This window comes from Eutrema salsugineum, unplaced genomic scaffold (assembly GCF_000478725.1).
Source record: "Eutrema salsugineum unplaced genomic scaffold, Eutsalg1_0 scaffold_8, whole genome shotgun sequence".
Taxonomy (NCBI): Eukaryota; Viridiplantae; Streptophyta; class Magnoliopsida; order Brassicales; family Brassicaceae; genus Eutrema; species Eutrema salsugineum.
This window is the reverse complement of record NW_006256414.1, coordinates 4,680,147-4,704,815: the sequence shown is the minus strand read 5'-3', so window position 1 is coordinate 4,704,815 and position 24,669 is coordinate 4,680,147. Positions and strand designations below refer to the sequence as shown.

Genomic DNA, 24,669 nt, shown 5'->3' with positions numbered 1-24,669 from the left:
CAAAGCGAAAAACAAAAAAATCCCACTTCGATAAAGATTAGAAAATAAAATAATTTCCAAGTTAAAAACACCACATGTCAAGACGACATCAATTCTTTGCAAGCATAAATAGAGAGCTCTATCCTCCAAAAAGCCCAACCAATTCCACATTAAATTTTTTTAGTTCCTCTTTGCTTCTTTTATCATTTGCATAAATCATTTTGCCTCCAAAAGACTTAAAAGCTCTGGGCTGTGTCTCATTGTCTCTTTATCTCTATTCCGCACAAAACCATTTTACTCTTCTCTAAAACCATGTGTAATTTAAAACCATCTACTTCTTCTTCCTTATTATCTTCCAAAGACAAAACCCATTTCTCAAAACTCGAAACCAGTGATTCAAACCATCCTCATTATTCCGAATTCAGCGATAACGATTCTCTAGACTTTAAAAGATGGCCAACTTTTCTCGAGGTAACTTTATATATATATATATATATATATATATATCGAACAAAAAGTAAATATATACACAAGAACCGAATTCTTGGTTAAACTAGTCCATACGTATTATATAAATAGTATAAGATATATCTATATAAACGAAAAGTTTCAAAATTATCTATTCCTGTGACCAAACAAAAACGAAAACAAAAAAAAAAGCTCTATTCCCGGTTTGGGTATTTATTTTCAACTTTTGTAAAGGTTTTCATTTGATTAATAAAATAAATACTAAACATCAAAAAAAAAAAAAGAACAAAAGTTTTGGTTGGTAAAATATCTATAGACGTTGACGGTTCTTGTTCTTGATAATTGGCGGCAGGGCTTAGAGGAAGTGAAGGCAATCGGAAGAATTTCTGGGCCGACGATGATGACCGGGCTTCTTATGTACTCAAGAGCAATGATCTCGATGTTGTTCCTCGGCTACCTCGGGGAGCTTGAGTTAGCCGGAGGATCTCTCTCCATCGGCTTTGCCAATATCACCGGCTACTCGGTCATCTCGGGCTTGTCTATGGGGATGGAACCAATCTGCGGCCAAGCCTACGGAGCTAGGCAAATGAAGCTTTTAGGACTAACCCTTCAAAGAACCGTCCTCCTCCTTCTCTCTTGCTCTGTCCCGATCTCTTTCTCTTGGCTTAACATGAGGCAAATCCTCTTATGGTGCGGCCAAGACGAAGAAATTTCCTCCGTTGCTCAAAAGTTCCTTCTTTTCGCCATCCCTGACCTCTTCCTCCTCTCTCTGCTTCACCCTCTTCGCGTTTATCTTCGAACACAAAACATTACATTGCCCGTGACTTACTCCACGGCCGTATCTGTTCTCCTTCATGTTCCTTTGAACTTTCTCCTAGTTGTGAAGCTCGAGATGGGAGTCGCCGGAGTCGCTGTAGCTATGGTCTTGACCAATCTCAACCTTGTAGTCCTCTTATCTTCTTTTGTGTATTTCACAAGCGTGCATAGTGATACGTGGGTCCCACTTACTGTTGACGCTCTTAAAGGTTGGTCGTCTTTGCTCTCACTTGCCATACCCACCTGTGTATCTGTTTGTTTGGAATGGTGGTGGTACGAGTTCATGATCATTTTGTGTGGACTTTTGGCTAACCCAAGAGCTACTGTTGCATCCATGGGAATCTTGATTCAAACAACGGCTTTGGTCTACGTCTTTCCTTCCTCTCTCAGCCTCGGTGTTTCCACTAGAATTAGCAATGAGCTTGGAGCTAAACGTCCCGCGAAAGCTCGCGTATCGATGATCATTTCACTCTTCTGCGCGACGGCCTTAGGCCTAATGGCAATGACGTTCACCTTTCTAGTTAGACACCAATGGGGGCGCTTGTTTACCACGGATGTAGATATTCTTGAGCTGACTTCAATTGCATTGCCCATCGCTGGTCTATGTGAACTCGGGAACTGCCCTCAAACGACCGGTTGTGGGGTGTTGAGAGGTTGTGCAAGACCAACACTTGGTGCCAACATAAACTTGGGTTCGTTTTACTTTGCGGGCATGCCGGTGGCTATTTTATTAGGGTTTGTATTCAAATTAGGGTTTCCAGGTCTCTGGCTCGGGTTACTTGCGGCTCAAGTAACATGTGCTTCTCTCATGTTGTGTGCACTCTTGAGAACAGATTGGGCTGTCCAAGCTGAGAGAGCTGAAGAACTGACTTCACAAACTCCAGGAAAAACTCCTCCCCTCCTTCCAATCGCCAGGACTGGACCTGGTACAGATGATACAATGAGAACCATGTTGGTTTAGATTGATAGCTATTCTTTGGAGTCATTTGCCTTCAACGCTGACGTACATATGTTCTTGTCAAAACATCATTTTTTGGAGTTTATATTTCTCCTTAATTTTTACTTTTTAATTCAATAACGAGAGTTTGGTTTGTGGGCTTTGTTGGTGTTTGTGTTATCTATGGTTTGTATGGATGTAATAGCTTTAGCTTTGACTTTAGCAGTTTGTACTATATTTGTTTCCGTTTGTAATAACTTATTTTGGTTTGATTATATATTTTAATCTCTGTCCATTTTCTAGGACAAGATAATATTGTTTGTTGAACTAAGAATAAATTTAAAATGAAAAAAAAAAAACTCCACTACAGCTAATAACTAAATACAGCCACTGAAATCTAGAGGAAGACAATACTAATATTTGTTGGCATCGATCAGCACTATTAGCGAGGGACAAATCAGAATAACTTCGAATAAAGTAAAAATCTAGAATTTTTTCCATAAAAGATTAGTTTTTTTTTTTTTTTGTGGAAACTTTGGTGATTTAACAATCAGTTCTTTTCTTAAGGACAGGCAATGTGAATCTTTTATTTGAGAGCTTTTTGGTTCTTCCATGTTCCATAAAAGGAAATATATTCGCAGCCAGAAATGGAAAAAAATTACCTTTAAACTCTATCATATTCTTTGTCTTAAAGCCATTGAGATTCGATACGTTTAAATTTTAAATTGAGTTCACATATCTTTGATTTTGGTTGCTTCCTTTGAGCACAGAAAAGCATCTTTTTTTTTCTCCTTGACACAAAATACCCTTTTTTCTTTCATTTTTTTTTTGGCTGGGACCAGAACATGAATTTATAAGAACTTCACAGTAATATGGCCAAAGAATAAAACATTAATATGACAAGAAACTAAATGAAAACTGAGTGGAATTGATAATGCGTCAACGTGTCGACAATATGAATCACCTTTGATATTTCTTTCCGGCAAAAAAAAGAAAACGAAGTAATGCCTCAATTGAATTTCATTGGCTTGGTGAAAAATTCATTGACATTCATTGGACATCTCTAAAAAAGTTTGAATTTTATTGGATGTTGAATTTTGACGAAACAAAAGACACTTGTATTATATGTTTTGGACGTCCACCTTTTGTTTTTGTTTACACGTGAATAGTTTCTTTTTTTGTCTTTTTTTTTTCTGTAACATTTTTTGTCTTCTTTTTCGCTAAACACTATGCTGTCAATCATTTTGGTTCTAAAAAAAAACACTATGCTAACTAGCTATTTCGAAATTACAAAGATGATGAATATTTTAAGACAAAAGTCGAAGTAGAATACGCACATTTGTAACCATTTGTTTTGTTAAAGGGTAATTTATATTTTATTAGGTGTACATATTTAGTTTAAACTATATAGAAAACTATCCCTAAATCAATGAGGTGAAGATTAATCATGGATCTTATGACATTTTTTAGTGAAGAAATAAATCTTTGACACATAATTTCTTTCATTTAAAAAAAAAAAAAAAGAAAAAAAATAATAATAATAATTTCTTTCATTTGAAACCAGTCTTTGACAATAGCATCCATTTCTAGCAAAGTTTAAAATCAGAAGGACTCAACATTCTCTAGAAGGAATGCTATCCATAACAGCTACGTATGTTGGTTTAGTGACACATATTTTGTACCTCATAAATCCGAAAAGTGATATATCCACCTATATGCAGAATAAGTATTCAATAAAGATATATGGAGTGGGTACACCAATCACATGTTCTTACCGTCTTTGTTTGGATCAAACATTCAACTGTAGCCACATGCAGCATCACATACATATGTATATAATACATATTACATATATAGAGACAAGCGAATCGTAGACAAATTTGTGTTCAAATAAAATTCGAATTGAAAGATGCTAAGTCTATAAATGTCGCGTGTGGTAAAGCTCGAGTTTGGAGGAGAAAGAAGCTAAGAGCCGTAAAGCCTATCTTAGACAGGCAGGGTCCCCCACGCGGAGACATATAGTGTTTACCTTGATTTCTGGTAAATAATATTACCTTGACAATCCAATTTATCGTCTACTAACTTTTTCAGCATCATCCAATGTATCATCTTCTTTATTCTTGAAATATCTATCTTAATTTGTTATTTTAGGAAAGAATGATTTACGCCTTAGACGTTGATTAACAACGGTTTAGTCCAAACAATGTAGGCTGAAACTCAAAACTTTCATTCTTTTAAGATTTATGAAAAAAAAAAACATTAACCCTTTAGCGGAGCGATGAACCAAAGTTAGTGACGGGTCTCAAAAAAATATTGTATATCAGGCACAACAAATTCTTTAGTTTATATAAGTTTTATATAAGAATTATGCAATTTATGTACGCATATTTGATTCATTTTTATCTTGAAAAAATAAGAAACCAATATATATGCATATATAAATATTAAATAATCTCATTCCAACAAAATTTCCATCCTTTAAATTTTAAATCAAATATTTGGTATTCTTTATCGAAGTATAACCTTTTCATTTTTTTGAAAAAAAAATATAGTAGTTGTAATTTTACTTAAAAGCTATTTATCAATTAATGATAAATATATGATAAAGGTTCATTAGCTTGTTAGAAAATCCACAGAAAAGTGATTAAATTAAGGTGTAGAAAGATAAAAAATTTCAGAAAATTAAAAGACAAGAAATATAAAATAACCATGTGGCCACACGGTAAAAAATAGTTTTTATGGAGACATGTTAATCATCGAACCTGGGAATAGAGGGTCGGAATAGTTAACTTATAAAAAGTTATATAATTTTTTTTTTTGATGAAATCACGCAATATATATGAATAGGCTCATCAATGATTGTCACCTGAAAAATTTAATAACTGCTGTTAAAAGCTTTCTCATCTCTATATTAATATTTAAAAAGTTATTTTGTAAGATGTTATGACATTAGAAATTACAAAAAAATAATTGAAATAAGAAATGTTATAAGTTTTTTAAAATATTATTGAAAATAATTATTTAGTTTCTTAATTATTTAGTTTCTTAATTATTTATTTTCTTAATTGTTTATTATTGAAAACAATAAAATATTATTTATTTTTTAGTTTCTTATTTTTTAATATTATATATTTTAACTAATCAATCCATATTTCTTTAAAGAAAAAAATATATTCAAACTTTTAATATATTGTTTACTATAATTTATATATATATATATATCTGAATATATGTTGAAGATAAATTTGATCATTTGAATTTAGAATATCCAACACGAAAGACCACCTATTCCAGGGATCCTCGTATCTGACAGACCACGCTGTCAGAGACAAGAATGTTTTGAGTGGTCAAGAGGAAAAGATGTTACATTCTCTATTTCCTATGCCTAAACTCAGTAATTTGAAAAGGTCGAAATATAAGAAAGTATAACCCGCACAGGTATCCGGAGAAATAAGTCAGCCAACGAAACCATCTTGACAGCCCGGTCCTAGTATCAAGGGATCCAGGCCACATATGAATCTTTTAAGCAGAAAATACTATTTAAATTTCCCTCAATTCGACAATTAAAATATGTCATAGTCTGATTTGATTGTCCATACTTTAACAAACCCATAAAATTGGTATTTAATGCATTATTATTACATGTGTCAGGTGACAGTGACCATTTGCAGAAGCCAAAGGAAAAGCAGAAGCTCAGTAAATGCCATACCGCTTCTGAACCACCAAAACTGAACCATACGCTGAGGGTGAAAGGGACGTGCCAAAGAACGGTCTCCAGCAGGCAGAACACGCCAAAGAAAGTTGATGAGACTGTCAAAGACATGACGCAAACACAAGATTTAGATTCAGCCAAGTCGGATCACAAACCGATCCGCCCGACTCACGATCCAAGGATCGATCCGGTATACTAACCTGGATCAGATAAAACTGTATAAATATTTTTTGCCTTCCAACGAAGAAGGTGATCCAATCTTTTCTGCTATCTACGAACTCATACTATCTTTCTAGATACTTATGATCTTTAAGTCACGATATTTTTACATTTTCGGTCGTCATTCCGACTATCTCTACACTTTCTCTCTATGACATTTTCTAAACTGTTGAGCATTTTCACCCAAAAACTCTTATACTTCTTCTTTTTCCACTTCAAAAAGCCAATCACCACCTAAAAGCCCGAGTAGACTCCACCTTTCTCAGGAGTTCTCGGTCCACTTTCCTTCACTCGTTCTTTGATTTTTTTTTCCTTTTTCCGATTTGCCACTTAGTGGTCTTTTCCTTATTGTTTTCTGATTTGAGCGTCGGAGAGTTTTCGGAAAACACTATTTCATCGTGTTTTTCGAAACCATCACATGTTTACTAAGTTTTGCAAGAGACTTGCCCACAAAAGAACTGAAAATCCTCTAAACAATATCTGTATATATATATATATATATTCATATTAAAAATTCTTTAGTATATATAGATATTTTTAATATAAATATATAAAACAATAATCAGCTCAGTTTATCCATAAACTATATTTCAGGCAGAAAATACTTTTCATGGGTAAACTGAGCTTACTGATTATAGGTATATATATATTAAAGATATCCATATTAAAGAATTTCTAAACATGTATTAGTTTTACATGAATATATAACTCAGTAAACAAGATTAGGGTAGTCAAAATTATTAGTAAGAAGTTAATAACCTTAAATTCATGAATATCATTTTTCACAAATGGATTCATTTAAATTATTTAATATAGCATCGTCTAAACAAAGTTTGTTGTGTCCTTTCGCTATTATTTGTTACCAAACATTTATTTTTGGTCAAAGAAATTTGTTACCATAGTCTTCTAAAATCTCATAGTACACTCTCCAATACTAATACATTTTAAAATTTTCATAAATTTGATATATAATAATTTATAGATTAATTATATAGCTATGAAATTTCAAACTTTTGACAATATTAGCCGAGGTTGTACATATATATATACATATATAAATGATGTTCTATAATATAAGTTTAACAAATCTCGGTATTGTTTTGGTAATTTTGAAAATACGTTGTCCAATGCCAGAAAATATTTAACCATATCGATTCACAGTTGTTTTTTTTTTTTTGACGGCATCATCAAACTTTATTGACATATATGTTTATTATTTGAGTTTGGTATAGTTTCTGGATTATTGACATGTATGATAAACTACCAAATAAAACTTGATTATTTTTCATACACTTTCACATATTCTAATAATAATTCGTTGAAATTAAATAAAGAATTGCATGAGCTTTCTTTCTCAACCGGCCTTAACTCGCCATAAGCATGGCCCAAAATAGGATATGATTCAATATTTATATGAAAGATAATTCATTGGCTCTGCCGCCCGGATGAATTCTTACCAATGGGTATACCTTTTCTTGCTCGCTTTGAATTGTTCGTTATTACTTTATGTATTTTGTTAAAGAACAATAAAAAGTCAATTAAAAAGAGCTCAAAAGGTAAATTACAATATTCAGTTTATCACTTATCAAGATAAGAAACGAAGGCCACTCCTTTAAGACCGCGTAAGAATGTTTATCATGTAGTAATAATGGCGAATTTTTATTCGTTGCACGCACAAAATGAAACTAACCAGAAAATTCTCATTAAGTAAATTACAATATGAACATGTAGAAGTGTAGGACAAAGGGACAATTAGTACTTCCTTCGGAAATCTTAAATATTTTTTAGTTAATATTAAATAAAAGTATGAGTTATGCAAGTAATTAAAAATCTTACTTTGTTGATAACATTCGGGAGTAACACCACTATAACTTTTTTTTTTTGATAAACCTTGGATCAAATGATTTATGAATCTTATTGTTCTGCTTGAAAAAAAAATCAATTTTCGAAGCAAACAAAATGGTTAGATTTTAGCATTAAATATCATTGCATATTTGAGAATTTCTTTCCTTTTTTCTGGTCGGCTAAATTAAATTGGTTTATGTTTCCCTTTTGAGCTAATAAAACCACTATAAAAAGGAAAGCATTTTATTAGTATTTTTATTATTATTTTCTTTTGGAATCACTATGGTACATCGCTTTGTTTATGTTAGTGGCGTGAGTATGTTTAATTAGACAAAATTGGACATGCGTAAACACGATAAATGCATTATGACATTCTACATTCAACCACAAACTTTCTACAGAATAACAAAGAAACACGTAAGAAACTTTCATCTCAGTTTCATATTATGGACCAAAACCTTAACTATATACTTGCCAATTGGGTGTGCTTTTGATAACGTCTTTGATTTTTGTTTTGTTTTGATAACGTCTTTGATTTTTGGTCAAAGACTCAATTGTGTAACATTTGCTAATTAGTGGATAGCAAAATATGATCTACTGTCTTGTATTCATCCGAAAATGATATATTCAAAAAGATCCCATGTTTGTCAATCTTATAAATTTATCAACTCGGAGTGCGTATGTAAGATTTTTATACTGTTTTGGTCAACTCTTTTTCTATTGGATTTGTGACTCATAATTTTCGTTAGGGAACAGTTTTCGATAACCTTTGTGGTAGAGAATTGTATTTTGTAACGTAATATTTTAGCCTAGAACTCGGATTTGGCAGCACTAAAACAGTGCCTCACTAACTAGTTGGGCTAATGACATCGCCACATCGGTTATTCGGTTAACTAGATAAACAGAGATTTTTTTCCGCATCTTAAATAAAGTTCATTATAAAAAAAACCATGCATTAAGAATATATGTAATAAAGAAGAAGATGGAATAATATGGGTTTTCGCTTTCATGAATGTCTGACAGATGTTGACAATAAAAAAAAGAATGTCTAAAATGTTTGACCAATCAACTGTACATTACAACATAAGTATACGGTCTTATTGGCATGCCAAAGTTGTCAAAGACCACATCAATCGTGCAACCTATCAAACATCAATAAAAATCTGGATATTTATATTTTTTTAGAAAAGAAAGTATTATACTTCTCAAACAACATTACTTACAAGCCACGATCACAAATTTCAAAGGCCATCCAACGTGAATCTTGACCGTTAACATATTTGAGAAGAGTCGAATCTTGAAGTTTTTATATTCTCCATTTCCCTTTTAACGTCCGTTATAACATCTACTATTTCTCGAGGTAAAGGACTTTAACTGGTTAAAAATATGTGTTAATGTACATGGCTAACATTACTCCAAATCTGTTGATATGCTTTGAATATAAATTGTTGATAGCATGAGAGTCTCTCTATATGGACCGCGGTTATTTCCTGGATATAGGTTTGCAAAATGATTAAGTTTAGGGTTTGATTTAGGTTAAATTTATCATTCCTTTAGTCTCCATTATACTCTTAACAATCTAATTTTGGCCTCTAGTAATAATATCGTGAATGTTTGCTAGATAATACAATGTTAGTGAACCACGTAAATTTCAGTTTATTCTTGCCGTTTTTTTTCTTCCAAACATTGGAATGGAAAATCAAAATGGTTTCAAACATGTCTTTCTCATTTTATAGTTACACTCTTAGTTTAGATCAGATTGCAGAAGAGGCCCATCGCACATAGCTTTCTTGCTTACACGTTGACTGGTCAAAGCTCTATGTACATACCAAAATTGTGGTCCTATTTCACTTGAGATTTCTGAAAGAGGACACGAATAGGTCTATTCGTACGTCGATACGTTTTGCAGAAAATCTCATCATGGTTTTGTCGAGCCTTTGAGATCGACTACATCTCTCGATATTTCCATCAATCTATTATTTTCCAAAATGTGCAACAACAATATGCAAGCAAGAAATATCTCATAAGACTAGTCAAAAAGTTCTAGAATTAGATTAATTAGATATTTGGTCCCCGAATAAAAATACAACTGTCGCTCATAAACCAACTAATTGTGGTTTAGTGGTTAAAATCATTATGAGGTTAAGGGAAAGTTCGGATTTTTATTATAATTTCAAGCATAGTTGACCATTATCTACATATACTTATTTGTGTAATGATTTGCTTACGTGTCACGCTCACAGCGAGTTTCACCGTTTCTCGTTTATGTGTCAGCTCCAGAATGAGTTTCGGTCGAAAAAGACCTTTAAGTCATATTTTATAATTACGTATCATTTTTTATTGGTTCTCATTTGATACAAATGACGTGTCAAAAATAACTTAAAATAAACTGGTCTAAATTATTATGGTTTAATGCTTAATTCCATACTCAATCAAACCGTTTTTAAAATAAGATTAAACCAAAATTTAGGGAAAAAAAACTAAATACGTTTTTATTAAAAAAATGAAATTTACCATTTCTAATGCCTTCAAAAATATTTTTCTATAAAAAATAAGAAATTTACCATTTCTAATGTCTTCAAAATAATTGAAAAATATAACTAAAATGTTAACTAAAATCTAGACATCAGATTCTTATGGTTTAGTATAAATATAAGCCACATTTCTAATGTTTTTAAATTTATATTAAACCAAAATTTAAAAAGAATTAAACAAAAACATTTTTTTAAAAACACAAAAAATAAACCGGTCTAAATTATGGTTTAATGCTTAATTCCGTAGTCAATCAAAGCGTTTTTAAATTTATATTAAACCAAAATTAAAAAAAAATAGACAAAAACATTTTTTTAAAACACAAAAAACTAGAAATTTACTATTTCTTATGTTTCTGAAATTTAGAAAAAAAATTCTAACTAAAATGTTAAAAGAAACAAAAATTGGAATAAAATTTAGAATATCGTTTCAAAACATTAAAAAAAACGAAATTTGTGTTAGAATATTGCTAATTATTATAATGTTTACGATTTTTTATGTTTATAGGGTTCTATAATTTTATAAAACCAAAATTTAGTAAAAATCTAAGAAAAAAGTAAAACAAAAAATAATAAATGAAATCTATATGTCTAATGAAATATCATTAATTATTATATCTAGATATTTTTACCCTTTTGTTAAATTCAAAAGCTTATTTGTAAATTTTGGATTCGTCTAACTTAGAACAAAGATTAAAAAATAATTAACGTTTTTAAAATGTTTTATTTATAAAACTACACTTGGTAGATATATATAGCCCACGCTAGACGTGGACAAATTATTATGGTTTAATGCTTAATTTTATAGTCAATCAAACTGTTTCTAAATTATATAAAACTGAAATTTATAAAATTAACAAAAATATTTTTTTTATAAAAAAAACATAAACGTTTTTAAAATAAAAAAACAAATTTGTAAACTATATCTCTTAATAGTTACAATTTTTTTATATTACCGAAATTTAGAAAATAATGAACAAAATTTTTTTAAAAAAAACAAAAAACTTAATGATTACCATTTTTAATATTACCAAAAAGTTTTTTAAAAAATTCTAACAAAAATGTTAAAAGAAACAAAAACTGGAATCTATTTATAAATTAATGGAATGTCCAATCAAACCGTTTTAAAATTATATAAACTAAAATTTTTTAAAAAATAATAAAAAAGTAAAAAAAACAATAAATAAAATATATATGTCTAATGAAATATCGTTAATTATAATATCCAGATTATGATTTTTGATTTCTTATCTATATACTATTTCAAATCAAAGTTTATTTGTAAATTTTGGATTTGTCTAACTTAGAACAGAAATGAAAAAAATTAATGCTTTTAAAATCATTTATTTACAAAAATATATTTTATAGATATATATTTATAGCTCGCACGCAAGGCGTTGACAAATTAACTAGTGTAGGTTTAATGGGTACGAATATCCGGCACTCCACAATAGGATTAGTCGGGATTTTGACTAAAGATTCCCGATTTATCAGGGGGGAAAAAATCATCTTTATGACGCTATATGTTTATGTAGAGATACAACATACAAAGACATGTGGTGGAAACTATAGAAGCAATATCACATGCATGTGTGACGCAAACATGAATTCAAATAATTGCGTACATCTCCTTTTTTATTGGGATGGGACGAGAAATGAGAATTATTGAATCAACGCAACAAAACCTAAATAATTGGTGCAAAGCAGAACCATACATGATAATAATATATATACCTAAAACCTACATAAAGATATATAAAGTATGGCCCAAGATTTTTATTAGGCAGATCCCTATCCTAAGCAGACAAACTTTCTCGGAACGAGCGAGAAAACCTCGAAAGAGCGAGTGATTGATAGCAAGAATCGACCTGACCCAAATATAATGAGTAAGAAAATAATTGGATATAAGGTATTGGTGTAATTTATGTTATATCAAATTCTTTTCTTACTCATTATATTTGGGTCAGGTATTATAATGAGTAAGAAAACATCGTGTTTTTTTGGTATTAGCTTACCATCATACAAATTACATTGACAGTGAATTTCGAAAAAAAACAAAAAAAAAAACACAATGTTTTTTTCCGTTATCTCAGCTTTTCTATATAAGGAAATATATATATTGTAACAATCCAAATGTCGGTTGTTACCAATTCCTAATTTCGTTTAAATTGATTAAACTATTCTTTTCTTATTTCTTTTTAATAATTTTTTTTTAATCCCTTTTAAAAGTCTATTAAGCCCAATCCATCTAAATTAAACCATAGCTATAAATATATCTTCTAATATCTTTTTAATCTTTTTAGCAAAGACAAAACCCTAGCTTCTCTCTCTTTCCTCTCTTTTTCGTCATCTTCTTCTTCCTATCTGCCGTCGACTTCCATGACTATTTCCCGGCGATCTGTGAGGAGCCACACGACTATCTACCTATCAAATTGAAGACGGATTGTCAGCTTTCTAAGGAGATCAATTTCGTCCTGATCGAAGATCTGAGTTAGGAGATATTGCCGTTTTCGTGCCGGGTGTCAGATCTACCCAAAGAGAAGGAAAAAGTGTATCTTCTTTCATAAAGGCATCTGTGAGTACTTCCCGCTTCACCCCCTCTTTCATACATGTTTATTTATAGTTAGTCTTTTCTTAAACCAATGCTTAGATCTGCTTGTTAGGATTTATAAAATTGTTAGGACCTGGATCCATGTTGCTTGATTGTTGATGATTGCTAGTTGCTGGTGGAATGATAGACAACTAATCTGAATATGGATCTCGGTTTATGGAACCCTAAAATAAACACCTTTTTTTATGACCTGCTATTCTTTAGGATTATGTTACACTCACCATGCAATGTGCATTTTAATAAAAAAAAGGATTAATAATAAAAGGGAGTATTGTTTGTTGAGTGATCCTATTGTGTGAGGTAGTTGAACTTGCTAGGTTCCTGGCCCATGGAAGGATGGGTCAGTGTTTTTTTTGGCTGTTCTGATGTCTGTGTGACCTTCAGCAGCCATCGTTGGTGGAGTAACGATCCACCAGACTTGTCTATGTGACCTGGCGCCTGTCTTTGTGACCTGGCAAATGTAGACTGTTTGTGTGACCTAGCATAGCCTGTCTGTGTGACATGGCTGGATATTTCGTTCTGTGTGACCACAACTTGTCTTTGTGACCTGGCTGAATATTTGTCCGAGTGACTGCAGCTTATTTGTGTGATCACGGGTCATCTCGGGTACTTGATAGTTGACTGTAGGGAATTCTGTGTTCTGTGGATTGCTTGTTAAGATAGCTGTTATTCCTCTATTATTATAGCTTGTGGTTTGGGCTTGTTTTAGGATTAGACTTCTTATAAACATTCCTGTCTGTTATGATGGTGTTATGGGTCTCCTAAAGGCCAATTCTCACTGAGTAATTCCCATTACTCACCCTTCCTTTTTCCTATTTCATTTTCAGGTATAGGTAGATCAGCTATGCCTATGTTGTTGATTGTTACCTGGGCGTTTTCGATCCTGAAACGCTCAGCAAGGGGCAAACCGGGTGTCTTACCGAATGAGGTTTGACTACCGACCTAACAGTCCCTATTTCCCTTCCTCTCAAGAAAGCCCGGGATAGGGATAGTACAACTTGGTACCAGAGCCCAGAGAAATCTCCTAACTCTGTCTTAGGAGGTTGCGCTCATGTTTTACAAAAAAAAAATTTTTGTGAAAACATTTTTATTAAAAAGTTTTAAAATGTTTTCAAATTTAGAACAACAACAACTTAGACGCTGATCTAATAGATGCTTTTTCTATCTTTTTCCTTTCTTTTATTTCCTCCAGCTTAAGGAGCTAGCCGTGTATGGGTTGAGCCAGACCAGGAGGGTCTATTCAGCATAATCTTGTTAGGTTGCATCACCAAAGAAGATCCGCTCGAAGTCTCCGTTATTGATTGGAAAAAATTTTTTTCAAAGGAGTATAACTCTATATTTATTTGTTTAAATTACTAATTGTTTTTAGGATATCTTAGTAATTAGTTAGAAAGATATCTTAGTAATTTGTTAGATTCTATGCTGGTGCTCTTTTCATTTTTTTTTCCTTTTCAAAAAGAAAATGTTCTACTTGTCCTTGTCACATTAGTGAAATGGTTTTTGGCTTTTACTGAAAATGTTTTTATTGCATCATTATTTGAACTTTCTATTTTCCACTTTTCTGTCAATCATTCTGTGTTCTAAAAATCTGAGCCCCATCTTCATTTTTGGCGTCATGGTTCCTTATGGTTCCATTTCTGATTTCATTTATGATTCCCAATTCTGATTCATTCTCCTTCTGCGACCAAGCTCCCTCTTGTCTCGTGTGCTTTTATTTACCTTGGTCTTTTAGCCTTTCGAATTTCTTTCTAGGAACTTCTCTCGTAGGATTCGGGGACGAATCCTGTGTAAGAGGGGAAGATTGTAACAACACGACATTCGGTTATCCAAATGTTGGTTGTATAATTTGATTAAACAATTCTTTTTATATTTCTTTTTAATAATTTTTTTTTTAATCCTTTTTAAAAGTCTATTAAGCTCAACCCATCTAAACTAAATTTTAGCTATAAATACATTCCCTAATCTCTTTCTAATCTTTTTAGCAAAGACAAAACCCTAACCTATCTCTCTTTCCTCTCTTTTTTGTCATCTCTTCTTCCTATCCGCGTCGACTTCCATGACGATTTCCCGACGATAAAATAAACTGGGAGGAATTTCACTATCCATATCGGTATATTCGACCACAAACTTCTGTTTCAATGATTTTGTTTTAAAGTCGCGGAGGGTTACTTCTACTCTGTTTTGGATCCTCTACGAGTTGTTGGTAATATTAAGCTACTTTTCGTAGTTACACTCTTCCGCTGCGTCGTTACACTTTTCAATGGGTTATATTATATCTTCATCTTGATTTAGCTTGTGCTCTTGAATGTAGATTAAAGAATTTTTCACGTTTCCTCTTTTTTCTTGACTATAGACATAGACTTATGCCTCAGCTTCCTAATCTTGAAATCACTGAGTCGTCTGTTCTTATAATGGCTGATGGTCTACGAGTCTGGATCAATAATGTGCACTCAGTAGCTCGTGAAATTTACGTGGGAAGAAATGCGAAGCAACTCTTGTATTTGTCCTTCCGTTTCACTAACTAAGATTTAAAATACTTAGTTACTCAGGAGCACAAAACAATCAGGTTTTAATTAGGTTTTGTGGGACTCTTAAAGACAAATCTTGTTTTTTCTTTCTCTGTGTTTCTTTTTTTTTCTGTGATGTTTCCATGGAGAATATCGTTGTACATTTAAACAAGTCATTGCAATCTATACCTGATGCGGTCATCAAACCAAAAGACAAAGTCCACAAGTCCAAGATGAAGAATCCCAACCTTGAGCCACCATGGCACATCTTGACAAGCCTCTCAGCAGACCATAACCATGGAGGTTCAAAGAGTACTAGCACAAACAAGCCCATAACCCCACAATCATTCAAATGGCCCGATAAAGACATATGGTCATATTTTGAAGGATTTCGGCCCAACCACAAAGAACAAAGCCAAGACTCGACTTGGTTCACTTTAATGACCCATCAAGGATATCCAAGAACAATTCAGGCATGGCCCATATCGATTTAGAGCAGCTAACAAACCGGCAGCTAACCCGAGAGACACCAAACCGATCAAAAGATGAACTTTCTATATTTGGCACTGATGTGTGCTGTCGTGTGTGTCGAGGGTGTCAAGTTTTACCCTAAATGAAATCAATAGCCGCAAGTACACAGCTGATTGATTGTAGTACTTAGGGATCGAATCCACAGGGAAGGAGGATATTTTCCTGCAAAAGCCTTCAAAAGAAATATAAAGTAAGGAAGTCTAGAACTAAACGGTTTTGTGGGGGGGTTTTGGTGGTGTGTTTAAAATGTAAAAACGAAATCTAAGAAGAAATTACGAGAATTAAATTGCCTAATAACTAAACTTAACGAAAATGAATAAAAACGAGAAAACGGATATTCTAATTGCTTAAATGAAAATTAACTAAAAAGGAATGAGAATATTGAACTAAAGCTTAAAATAAAAATGGTGTGAATCTATAGGAAAGAAGGCGTTGGGCTTCAGGAAGTTTTCTTAGGGGTACGAACGATTCAAAACATTGCTAGAGAGTAAAATTGATAAGATCTTAACTTAAACTTTTCGAACTGGAGTCACGGACGTATGTATACGCCACTGTCCTGATCATAGACAACTATCTCTCTCAACCTTGACCAGTAGGTTTCCACTCTGGTCGTGGAAAAGAAGAGATGCATTATGTTTAAGACTCGTCAACATTCACAAATCGCCCATATATAGGTAGGTTTCCACTCCTATGTTTGTTTTGCTCTCCCAAACTAGATCTGATACCGGATGAACACTTTCGTGTCACCAAGCATTTGGATCAGATTGTAGTTCATGACGCTACTCTCATGCAGTAAAAACGAATTCAGAAAAAAAAGTTCTAAGATTCGGCTCAAAAGCTCATGGAATCCTCATCGAACATATAAATCCCCATCGAAAATCCCTTAATCCAAAAAATAAAACTACTCAGACATGATGAACGAAATCAAAAACATAGTATTAATAAGTAGAATAGAAACCGAAATTGAAAAAGAAAGAACAAGGGTTCAAGAGACAAATCTCTCTCTCCCTAAAAGCTAAAGTAAAAAAAATAAGAAAAATATGAGGTAATGATAGATGATGATCGATTAGTGTTCCTAAAACATGTATTTATAGTACTCAAGACATCTATGGGCGTCACTTAGGGTTTCTCCAAATGAGAGAATCATTGTGGGCTTCAGAAATGGGCCTTCAGGCTTGGAGTTGGCTGGCCGTGGTCAGGATGGCCGTGACCGCGGGAAATGGATGGCTGGCCGCGGTCGCGATGCTTCTGACCGCGGGAAATTGCTTGTTGGCCACGGGTGGAAATGCTTGCCGGCTGGTTTACGGGACATCTTGCTCTTCGCGTATCTTTTGATTAAACCGTTGGATTGCCAAGCTGTAAAGTGTGCTGGAAAGCTGATACTTCCATCTTTAAGATCTCCAAATTTGAGCTGGATCAGACGGTGAGAAGGCCTTCAATCAGGGGTGAACTTCTGACGGTTTGACTCTGAGCTGAAATCTGGTTTTCTATCCATTTTGTTAAGCTTTTCCCTAAGTTACCTGAAAAGAGTCTTGGAACTACAAATACTAGAAAAACTTAATAAAAGTACTTAAAAGCAATTAAAAACATAGAAAAGGTATTTCAAAACGATCCATAAAAGTGGTCAAATTACGGTGTTATCAACTCCCCCAGACTTATACCTTTGTTTGTCCTCAAACAAAGCAAAAGCCTAAACTGGTTAAGTGAAATAAAAAATAGGGAATGCACAAATCTCATAGACATGAACTCCTAAACTAGGACCAAAGATAGTGCATTAATCCACAACTTAGTCTAGAAAATTCTCATAAATGCACAAGAGATACTAGTCCACTTTTTCCGTCATGCAAAACTTAAACAATCTAAATTTTGATTCCAGTCAACTAGCTCTCTACATTCATTAATTTCAATAGTGAGTTCTCATTAAAGACATCATCCAGGGTAGACGGCGTTTAGCATTAAAGGGCTGTTAAGTGGTGGAGTTAAAGTGTTTCGGGTTACCTGAAGATCTAGAGGATGTAAGATAATATGCAAAACCGCAAGAGAGATAAGGACCTGTTGATGACCGCAATTTTCAGTCACTTCTTCTTGCCAAATGTTGTTGCATAATCATTCCTCCTTTGTTGTAAACAGCTATTCCCCCAGACTTAGATTCTTTCCGGGAATCAGAAAATGATCTCCAAAACTCCATAAAATCAAACTCCAGTTGTCTTGGGACTTAAAATTCGACCTCTCTAGACTCTCTAAGGCTTTTATTTCCTTTCTTTTCTTATTTTCGGATTTTTTTTTTATTTATAGGAAATGCCTTTTAAAGAGAGAGAGACTAGAGGACGAGATTGTACTATAATTTGAGATTTTTCTAAGGCAAACTGAGCTTTCTCTTGTGTTGGATCCTTCTGGGAACTCTTCCGGCAAATCGCAGGTCTCTGTCCTTGGTGACTGAAAACTGCGTCGTTCCTCTTTCTCTCCAACGTTTTTGCACTTATCTGCATATAAGACAATAGAAAACAAGAGTGCATGTGGTTTGAAAGAGGACTGGTTAAGGTGGGGAACTAGCTAAAGATGAACTAGCCATTCAGGATCAACAGAGAGTGGTAAAATGATAAAGGAGTCCTGAATGTATGATTCGTTTCCCTGGTCTAAAGCTTTAATGAGAAAATTAAGTCCAAATTAAGTCCAAATAAAACAGAGCTAGTGTATCCCTTCATCTAAATCGAAATCATTCAAATTCCTCTAGGGTACTTCGTTTCAAATGTGCTTAGCTACCGCCTAGTCTAGTCCTAAATCATGAATGAGCATGTCACTAGGAACAGTCTAAAGCACACAGTCAACTATCATTGATTCATGTTCAACATTCCCTTTAAAACGTATTTTGTTTTGAAAACCGATTTTGAAAAACTTTAAGGAAAATGCAAAAAGTGTAGATAATGCAAGACTCATGAAAGAAAAGTGGTTAGAAAGGGATGAAATCCTCCCCCAGACTTAAATTACACTGTCCTCAGTGTGAAACAAGTCGAGATTGGATGAGAAAAATGCAGATAATCGAATTGGTAAGGCCAAAGAGGACTTACCTGGATCCGGGATGCTGGTGGAGATGAACCAGATTCATTCGAAGAGGTTTGGGAAGGTGATTGGTGGTGATGAAGGTGGTGGAGGGTGATGAATGAGGTGGAGTGGGGATTGGTGAGGTGAAATGAGGTGAAGTGGGTGGTTTGGGGTCGGGTTTGATCTCAACGACCATTTGCCGCAGTCAGGAGTCACGCGACTGCGGTAAACAGGTGCTTGGCCGCGGTCAGAAACACGCGACCGCGGTCGAAGAGGCGTTTCCCGCGGTCAGAACGTCTGCGATCGCGGGGGCTTATTTCGTGGCCTCTTCCTGCTTCTTCTTGGTTCCTGCTGGGCCGAGCAGTCAGAGACCATCCTTCTTTTTGGTTTTTCGGGTTTTTGATTTTTTTGGCTTTTTTGTTTTATAAGAAACACCTGAAACTAAGAAAAATAAAAAGATCAATAGAAAAAGAAAGAAAAATCCTAAAGAAAACAATACCTAAATGGGTTGCCTCCCATTAAGCGCTTTTGTTTTAAGTCGTTTAGCTCGACTTTTGGTGTTGGACGTGGCTTATTCCAATGAAGAAGACCTTGTACTGAGACAAGTCTTTTTCGACATCTCCTTGCTTTGCCTAGCAGGTTCTTCGTCACTCCAAAGTTCTTCTTCAAACTATTCTGTTGCAGAACGTTTTCTCTGGAGATTGGTGCTCCTAATTCCACCATTTTGTCTGGATTGCCTCCTTCTATGAACAGACGATAGTCTTCATCTTCGAGGTATTGCCCTTCATATTCATCCTCATATGCTAAAACTATGTTGCAAGGAAATACCTCATTTTCTTCTTGAGATGTTTTGGAGCTGATAGCATACACCGTTTGGTCATGAAGAGGGGTTTTGACCATCCCAGCAGATGTATAAAATGAGCACTGACCTGTAAGAATAGAAAGGGGCTGAAACGTATCTGACGGAGCAATTGACGCGGGTGGAGGCTGCACGACCGCGGGTGGGGAGTGTTTTGCCGCGGTCAGGAGGCTCACGACCGCGGCTGGAGGGTTGTTGGCCGCAGTGGCGAGAGTTCCGACCGCGGGAGAGAGACTCCGAGTTGTTTCCTTGGTTTCGTATCCTCCTTTGCCATCTAAACTGATTTCTGGGTCTTCTAACTCTGTTTCTTCTTCTTTTAGGTCAAGATCTTTGATTGGAAGTGTCGAACCATTTGCTTCACGTCTTTTCATAAGCTTTTCGACCTTCTCTTCGACTTCATCAAGAGCATAGACTACTTTGTCCACGGTTGAGTCGATTTCCTCTGCTTTGTCTTGAACCTTGTGTACTCCATCCCAAATCTCTTCCACGTAGGAGTAGGTTTGGTTGTTATGGTCGTTAATAGTTTCTTCTGCTTCATCAAGCTTGACCTCTAAGGTGCGGATGTTCCCACTGGCTTTGCGAATGCGAACTTCGTTTTCTCCAACTCGTCCTTCGACTGATTCTATCCTCTCCTTGATAGTCTCAGCATCCTTGTTTGCTTGAGTCTTGATGGTTTTAACTTGAGCAGAAAGATCTTCAAACTTTTTGTTAGAGTGAGTTGACATGTTGTCAATTTTCTCGCGAAGGGCGGCTCTCGATGTTGCTTGAGCGTCGATTAAGTGCATGACCACTATCTCTAGTTGACTGCATCGGTGAATGAGTTGGACGTTTTCATCTTGGTGAGGTAGACGACGAGCAGGATGTCTAGGGTTAGCCATTGGAGGTACGTAGGGCTCGTTCTTGAACGTTCTGTAGTCTTCGGTTCGAATTTCTTCGTAGAGATCGTGTAAGTACTGCTTCTCTCTGCGTCTGGTGGTTTGAGGAGTGTTATAGAAACCTTCCTCATAGTGTATATTTCGATTTATAGGATCCATATCTTCTGAAATGGAAACAAAATAACCGAAAAATGGAAATATGCAGAAAAGGGGGTTCTAGAGTCGATTTACCAACCTTTCTTGGGGTTTTGCGGAAAAGAAAACGCATGCCTTCCCCGGCAACGGCGCCAAAAACTTGATGTGTGCTGTCGTGTGTGTCGAGGGTGTCAAGTTTAAACCAAAATGAAATCAATAGCCGCAAGTGCTCAGCTGATCGATTGTAGTACTTAGGGATCGAATCCGAATCCACAGGGAAGGAGGATCTTTTCCTGCAAAAGCCTTCGAAAGAAATATAAAGTAAGGAAGTCTAGAACCAAACAGTTTTGTGGGGGTTTTGGTGGTGTGTTTAAAATGTAAAAACAAAATCTAAGAAGAAACTACGGGAATTAAATGGCCTAATAACTAAACTTAACGAAAATGAATTAAAACGAAAAAAATGGATATTCTAATTGCTTAAATGAAAATTAACTAAAAAGGAATGAGAATATTGAACTAAAACTTGAAATAAAACGGTGTGAATCTATAGGAAAGAAGGCGTTGGGCTTCAGGGAAGTTTTCTCAGGGGTACGAACGATTCAAAACATTGCTAGAGAGTAAAATTGATAAGATCTTAGCTTAAACTTTTCGAACTGGAGTCACGGACGTATGTATGCGCCACTGTCGTGATCATAAACAACTATCTCTCTCAACCCTGACCAGTAGGTTTCCACTCTGGCCCTGGAAAAGAAGAGATGCATTATGTTTAAGACTCGTCAGCATTCACAAATCGCCCATAGGTAGGTTTCCACTCCTATGTTTGTTTTGCTCTCCCAAACTAGTTCTGATACCGGATGAACACTTTTGTATCACCAAGCATCTGGATCAGATTGTAGTTCATGACGCTACTCTCATGCAGTAAAAATGAATTCAGAAGAAAAAGTTCTAAGATTCGGCTCAAAAGCTCATGGAATCCTCATCGTACATATAAATCCCCATCGAAAATCCCTTAATCCCAACAATAAAACTACTCAGACATGATGAACGAAATCAATTAATAAGTAGAATAGAAACCGAAATTGAAAAAGAAAGAACAAGGGTTCAAGAGACAAATCTCTCTCTCCCTAAAAGCTAAAGTAAAAACAATAAGAAAAATATGTGGTAATGATAGATGATGATCGATTAGGGTTCCTAAAACATGTATTTATAGTACTCAAGACATCTCTGGGCGTCACTTAGGGTTTCTCCAAATGAGGGAATCATTGTGGGCTTCAGAAATGGGCCTTCGGGCTCGGAGTTGGCTGGCCGCGGTCGGGATGGCTGTGACCGCGGGAAATGGATGGCTGGCCGCGGTCGCGGTGCTTCTGACCGTGGGAAATTGCTTGTTGGCCGCGGGTGGAAATGCTTGCCGGCTGGTTTACGGGACATCTTGCTCTTCGCGTATCTTTTGATTGAACCGTTGGATTATCAAGATGTAAAGTGTGCTGGAAAGCTGATACTTCCATATTTAAAATCTCCAAATTTGAGCTGGATCAGACGGTGAGAAGGCCTTCAATCAGGGGTGAACTTCTGACGGTGGCTCAAGATGTGACCTTCTCCTTATTTAGTTCAATTGTGAGATCCTTGATGTTTGAATCGAAAACAATCCGCATTTTCTTTCTTCCTCGCCAAGGAAACCTCATCAAGATTTTCCTTCAATCCGTCTAGCTTGAAGCCTGCATTTGTAAGATCAATCAACTCGTCCCGAGCGATGCTTAGCGCAGTTGCAGATAAGCTATGTGGAGGCTTGTTCAGCGTCTCAACGAGACAGATGAGCATATTCATATATGTTTTCCTCACCAATCGGTTCTTTGGTTTGAAGTTCACAGCACTGTCCAGGTATTCCGCAAAGATACAATTCACTAAATGCTCCTGTTAACACGAGAGAAAAATGTAAATATATTAACCAGAAAAAAGGAACAAAAAAGTGAGGAGGATAAAAACAACAAGAATATAGCATCCTTATAAATAATCATACCTGTGAATGAAGATCTTGGAAACCTTGGACATCTAAAATCTCAGACCCAGTTACAACTCCTTCATCAATAATTTAACATGTTGTATTTTGGCCTAAACTATCAGTTTGTTATGCTCGAGAAACCTTTTTTCTTGAAGCTTTTTACGAGACATGCCATTTTCCATACCGTGACATGAGTCCTGATCGTGGAACAAGTCAACAAGCTGCTTATTCCTGTTAGAAAAAGAAATATTTTTTTTTTTTAAATTACAGAAGATAACTCTTCATCGATCAAATTATCGCCAACATGGAAGATCAGTTAATTACTGTTGGACTAGTTGCTTTCTGTAGACATTTCTTTGTTCTTAGATGAGTTTTGTGTTTAAGGAAATATTTGTGAGTGAAAGCAGAAAGAACTTGAATCATAACTTTCTCTCATTTCATTTTCTTCCTCAAAAACATACATCCTTCTTTTACTCAAGCATCGATATATAACAAGGAACAGAGTCAACATACTCTGGCCTCAACAACTATTGCTTTTCATTAACCACTAATCTAGACTCTAGTACAAGACATCTCTCTCTCTCTCTTATTGCCGCTTGCTTTTCACCAACTCCCACTAACCAAGTTTCTTCTAGTTTGGTTTGAGAAACAAAATGACATTACACAACACTCCCACTTGTCATTTTGTGAATCAAACCAAGCTTATTGTGAAGCTTGTCGAAGCTTTGTCCTCCCAATGCCTTAGTGAAAACATCAGCCACTTGATCTTCCCCTTTGCGATACATCAGTTGAATCTCACCACTCTTCTCATAATCTCTAACAACATGATACTTTATTTGTATGTGTTTGGTTCTCCTATGTTGAACGGGATTTCTTCCAATGGCAATAGCCGACTGACTGTCACTATAGATTGGTACTCCAACTTGAGTAGTGATCCCTAAGTCCATGAGAAGTCTTTTTAACCAGGTTGCTTGATTTGCTGCTGCACACAAAGCCATGTATTCAGCCTCTGCTGTAGATTGAGCTACTGTGTCTCGCTTGCTGGTTTGCCATGTGAACACTGCTCAACCGATGCTATAACAATATCCAGTGGTTGATTTCAAGTCTTCTCTGCATCCTCCCCAATCACTATCTGAATATCCAATGAGTTTTGGTTCTTTCACCGCAGTAGACATCAATCCCATATCAGTTGTACCTCTGATGTATCTAAAAACTCTTTTAGCATCTTTAAGATGAGAAGATTTGGGTTCTTTTAGATACCTGGACAAATATGAAGCAGAGAACATTAAGTCTGGTCTGGTAGCTGTCAGATACAATAGTCCTCCAACCAGACTTCTGTAGACACCACTATCCACAAACTCGTCTTCTCCTTTCTCTGCATTTTTCTTTTGAGGCAACAAGGGAGTGGACATGATTTTGCAATCCTCCATATTAAACTTCTTCAGTAGCTTCTTCGCATAGCACTCTTGAGACAGAAATATTCCCTCTTGATTCTGTATAATCTCCATACCAAGAAAATAGCTCAACAACCCTAAGTCAGACATCTCAAACTCTTCTTTCATTGCGACTTTGAATTCTTCCACCAAGTTTTCATCATCTTCGG

General features: G+C 35.0%; 2 protein-coding genes across 2 annotated transcripts; one reads left to right on the top strand and one right to left on the bottom strand.

Annotated features, from left to right (window-relative positions):
- The first annotated feature begins 244 nt into the window (after positions 1–244).
- On the top strand, positions 245–2,379 carry LOC18009978 (protein DETOXIFICATION 48). The gene is made up of 2 exons (XM_006392140.2): positions 245–450; positions 800–2,379. Exons 1-2 carry the CDS (start codon positions 292–294, stop codon positions 2,222–2,224), a joined length of 1,584 nt encoding a protein of 527 aa, XP_006392202.1. The 5' UTR covers positions 245–291; the 3' UTR covers positions 2,225–2,379.
- A 20,296-nt stretch (positions 2,380–22,675) lies between these two features.
- On the bottom strand, positions 22,676–24,064 carry LOC112087905 (MATH domain and coiled-coil domain-containing protein At2g42465-like). Its single transcript, XM_024158086.1, has 3 exons — positions 23,764–24,064; positions 23,085–23,143; positions 22,676–22,978 (listed from the first exon to the last, which is right to left on the bottom strand). The coding sequence occupies exons 1-3, from the start codon at positions 24,062–24,064 to the stop codon at positions 22,676–22,678; spliced, it is 663 nt and encodes a 220-aa protein (XP_024013854.1).
- Positions 24,065–24,669: the final 605 nt, after the last annotated feature.

Bases quoted from the DNA above. Each gene is read 5' to 3' on its own strand.
- LOC112087905 (XM_024158086.1), bottom strand. From the start codon at position 24,064: ATGGCTTTGTGTGCAGCAGCAAATCAAGCAACCTGGTTAAAAAGACTT. The intron at 23,144-23,763 runs GTTTGATTCACA...TTATTGATGAAG, and splicing joins CAAGCTTCACAATAAGCTTG to GAGTTGTAACTGGGTCTGAG. The intron at 22,979-23,084 runs GTATGATTATTT...TCGTGTTAACAG, and splicing joins TCCAAGATCTTCATTCACAG to GAGCATTTAGTGAATTGTAT.
- LOC18009978 (XM_006392140.2), top strand. From the start codon at position 292: ATGTGTAATTTAAAACCATCTACTTCTTCTTCCTTATTATCTTCCAAA. The intron at 451-799 runs GTAACTTTATAT...AATTGGCGGCAG, and splicing joins GATGGCCAACTTTTCTCGAG to GGCTTAGAGGAAGTGAAGGC.